This window comes from Medicago sativa, chromosome 2, assembly GCF_051527215.1.
Source record: "Medicago sativa cultivar Bolivia chromosome 2, Bolivia_mono, whole genome shotgun sequence".
In the NCBI taxonomy this organism is placed as follows: domain Eukaryota; kingdom Viridiplantae; phylum Streptophyta; class Magnoliopsida; order Fabales; family Fabaceae; genus Medicago; species Medicago sativa.
Genome location: NC_140750.1, coordinates 67,604,061 through 67,606,924, shown reverse-complemented (window position 1 = coordinate 67,606,924; position 2,864 = coordinate 67,604,061). Strand labels below are relative to the sequence as shown.

The window sequence follows — 2,864 nt, the reverse complement described above, 5'->3', positions numbered from 1 at the left end:
AGACGTGAATAGACTTGGTTTCAAACAAAATATATTTGTGAATAGACTTGATTAAAATAGACTAACGATATTGTTACAGCAGTCATTGTCCTTGTGAGTTTAACTAAGTTAGTATGGACAATACATAAAATATACAAAATCCGAAGTTTGAATCCCGGCCATCACCAAAAAAAGAATAGTCCTTCAAAAAAAAAATACTTCTTTTGAGTAATTAAAAAAATATTGTTTTTTTTAGGGAAAAACATATATATGGTCAAAACATATGGAATTTTTTTATTCCTACTACATCTATAAAAAAAAAAAAAAAAAATTACTGGCACAAAGACGGGCATGTGTTCTTTTCAGTTGCACATTGTATATAAAAAAGTGAATAAAATGTTTTTAACAATTAAGATTGTTTCTAGGGACCAATACATGATTCAGCCAATCCCCTAAAAAAATACATGATTCAATCGACTATTTTCTGTTGTTAACAATATCAATATATCAAATATTTTTTAAGAGTTTAATTTATATGCAATGTAATTATAAAACAACTTCATATACAATCAAATAACACCATGATATCACATATGATTATTTAGTTTTTATAATATCTCCACAAATATTTACACAAAGAAATGCACATACAAACAAATTTACATCAATAGTACAAACAAATTAAATTCATCTCTCCATCTATATACACTAACATCATACAGTACATAAGTAGTTTTTTTTTTTTTTTAAGGAACATCATACATAAATATAATAGTTATAACCCACCAAATAAAAACATGATATAGTTCCCTAAAAAAAAACTTGATAAAGTTATAAAAGATAGGGAGTATTAAATGAGAAATACTGGATGACAAAGAAATCAAAATAAATACACACTAAAATACACATTCCCAAACACACACAACAACCAGTAGGTCCAAAACAATAGTTCTAGGCTATAGTTACAACTTTAGTAAACTCCTTGTTCATTTCATTGTTTCCATAATAGATCTTTAGGAAGGAGTTGATTGAATAAAATGATCAAACCTTTTCCTTATTTCATCAGGATTTGCACCCACAATTTTGTCCACAAGAGTTCCTCCATTCAAAAAAAGAAAGGTAGGTATGGCTTTAATTTCCATCTTGGAGGCAATTTCCTGAATGTAGCCACATATATATTAATGTACACAATAATAGAAAAAGTGGTTCAAACATACAATTTTCAATTCTTCTTTCAGTTAAAAATATCTTGATCGTATAATTAATTTATGATTTATGATATAGGTAAAGTTGCTTTATATTATTTTCCCTAACGTTATAATAAGGTTCACTTCTTCTTTTGACATTCTGTTAAAAAAATGTCTAATTAACATTATGAAATTTATTTAAAGAATCAACTCGTAAGAAAAATCCAAAAATGAATAATTTATTATAATAAATTTTTTTGGTACAATATAATTAAATAATTTAAAAGATGAAGAAGCAATTTTACCGATAATTTATTATCCTACAAAATACCAATAGTTGGAAGCATGAACTCATTTAATTTGGAGTAAAAAATAAAAGGTGATAATAGATCTAGAAACTGAAATTGCAGGTTTGTTCACAATGCATATATAAGACAAAAAAAATAAATAAACATAATCTCAAAAAGAGTTTAATTGCATATACTATAAAGAAAAATTCCATTGTTAAAAGTTAAGCACATATGAATTTCTTTATTCAAGATCAGATTAGAGATAAGCTTAAGTAATATTCTACTAGCATATAGTATAAGCAAACAAGGAGCATATGATACATAGTGGTGTTTGGAATCCGAATACAAACACTTTAGATGGATTTGTATGGACACTTTTTTCTTGATTTCCTTTAGATACCATTTGCATGTCTTAGCAAATGGAAAATCATAGAAATAGTACAAAATCAAACATAGTTAATTTTAACAAATAAATGTGAGTTTGTGTGTGAATAAAATTACCTTAACCTCATCCACATCCAATGTGAGAAAGAGAACATCTTGATAGTTTGATGCCAATTCTTGAAAGAAAGGATTCATTTGTATAGAAGGAACACACCAAAAAGCAGAGAAATGAACCACAACCTGCAGTATTTTAGACCAATTTTAGTAATATTTAAAAGCAGCTAATGTAAGTGCGCGTTTGAATTGACAATAAATTCAGCAGATATAAGTTTAGCAGAATCATAGAGTGCCACTGTGATTTTGACAAAACTTATCGTCTAGAGATTAGAGTTGCAACAAAACTACGATGTCATCGTGATTTTGTCAAACTCACTGTAATTTTAATATGCGGTATGCTAAATGATTTTTCATAAAGGAAAGGAGACTTACTGGGTAACTTTGATTGGTAGCATAAGAGATGTAATGTTCCCATGATTTTTTTGAGTCTATTTTGATAACCTTAGAATTTTTGAGATATTTTTGGCCCTCCATTTCTTTCTTTTGTTGTTGTCGCATCTTCAAAAGGGTGCTAATCCTATAATATATATAAATAGATAAAAAGTCTATGAGGAAATATGATTAGCTATGTGAGCAAGATTGCACGAGAAAAATGTTAATTTTCTTTATTATTGATTAAGATGTTTTTTGAAGATTGATGTATACATGAACAACAAAATGCAACTGGGGCCTCTGCTTTAGCCAATTCAATTCAACGATAATAATAACGTGATTCATGCAATGAATTAAAAAATAATTTAAAGCCAACTTTCATTGTTTTACGAAAACTTATATGAATAAATAACAAAATTAACAATATTTCCACATTAATGAAAATGGTATTCGTTGCTAGTTGTCACTTGTCAGTTTATCTCATGTGATATTCAATGATTTTTTTTTTTTTTATTCTTATGAGATATTCAATGAT

At 27.3% G+C, this 2,864-nt stretch overlaps 1 protein-coding gene across 1 annotated transcript; it reads right to left on the bottom strand.

Moving 5' to 3' along the window:
• Window positions 1–545: 545 nt before the first annotated feature.
• Window positions 546–2,453, bottom strand: LOC146949982 (thioredoxin-like protein CXXS1). The gene is made up of 3 exons (XM_085745966.1): window positions 2,330–2,453; window positions 1,958–2,080; window positions 546–1,136 (listed from the first exon to the last, which is right to left on the bottom strand). The coding sequence occupies exons 1-3, from the start codon at window positions 2,429–2,431 to the stop codon at window positions 993–995; spliced, it is 369 nt and encodes a 122-aa protein (XP_085602092.1). The 5' UTR covers window positions 2,432–2,453; the 3' UTR covers window positions 546–992.
• Window positions 2,454–2,864: the final 411 nt, after the last annotated feature.

Coding starts and splice junctions, on each gene's coding strand:
- LOC146949982 (XM_085745966.1), bottom strand. CDS start 2,431: ATGGAGGGCCAAAAATATCTCAAAAATTCTAAGGTTATCAAAATAGAC. Junction 2,081..2,329: donor CTACCAATCAAAGTTACCCA/GTAAGTCTCCTT, acceptor AAAATACTGCAG/GTTGTGGTTCATTTCTCTGC. Junction 1,137..1,957: donor TGGATGTGGATGAGGTTAAG/GTAATTTTATTC, acceptor GGCTACATTCAG/GAAATTGCCTCCAAGATGGA.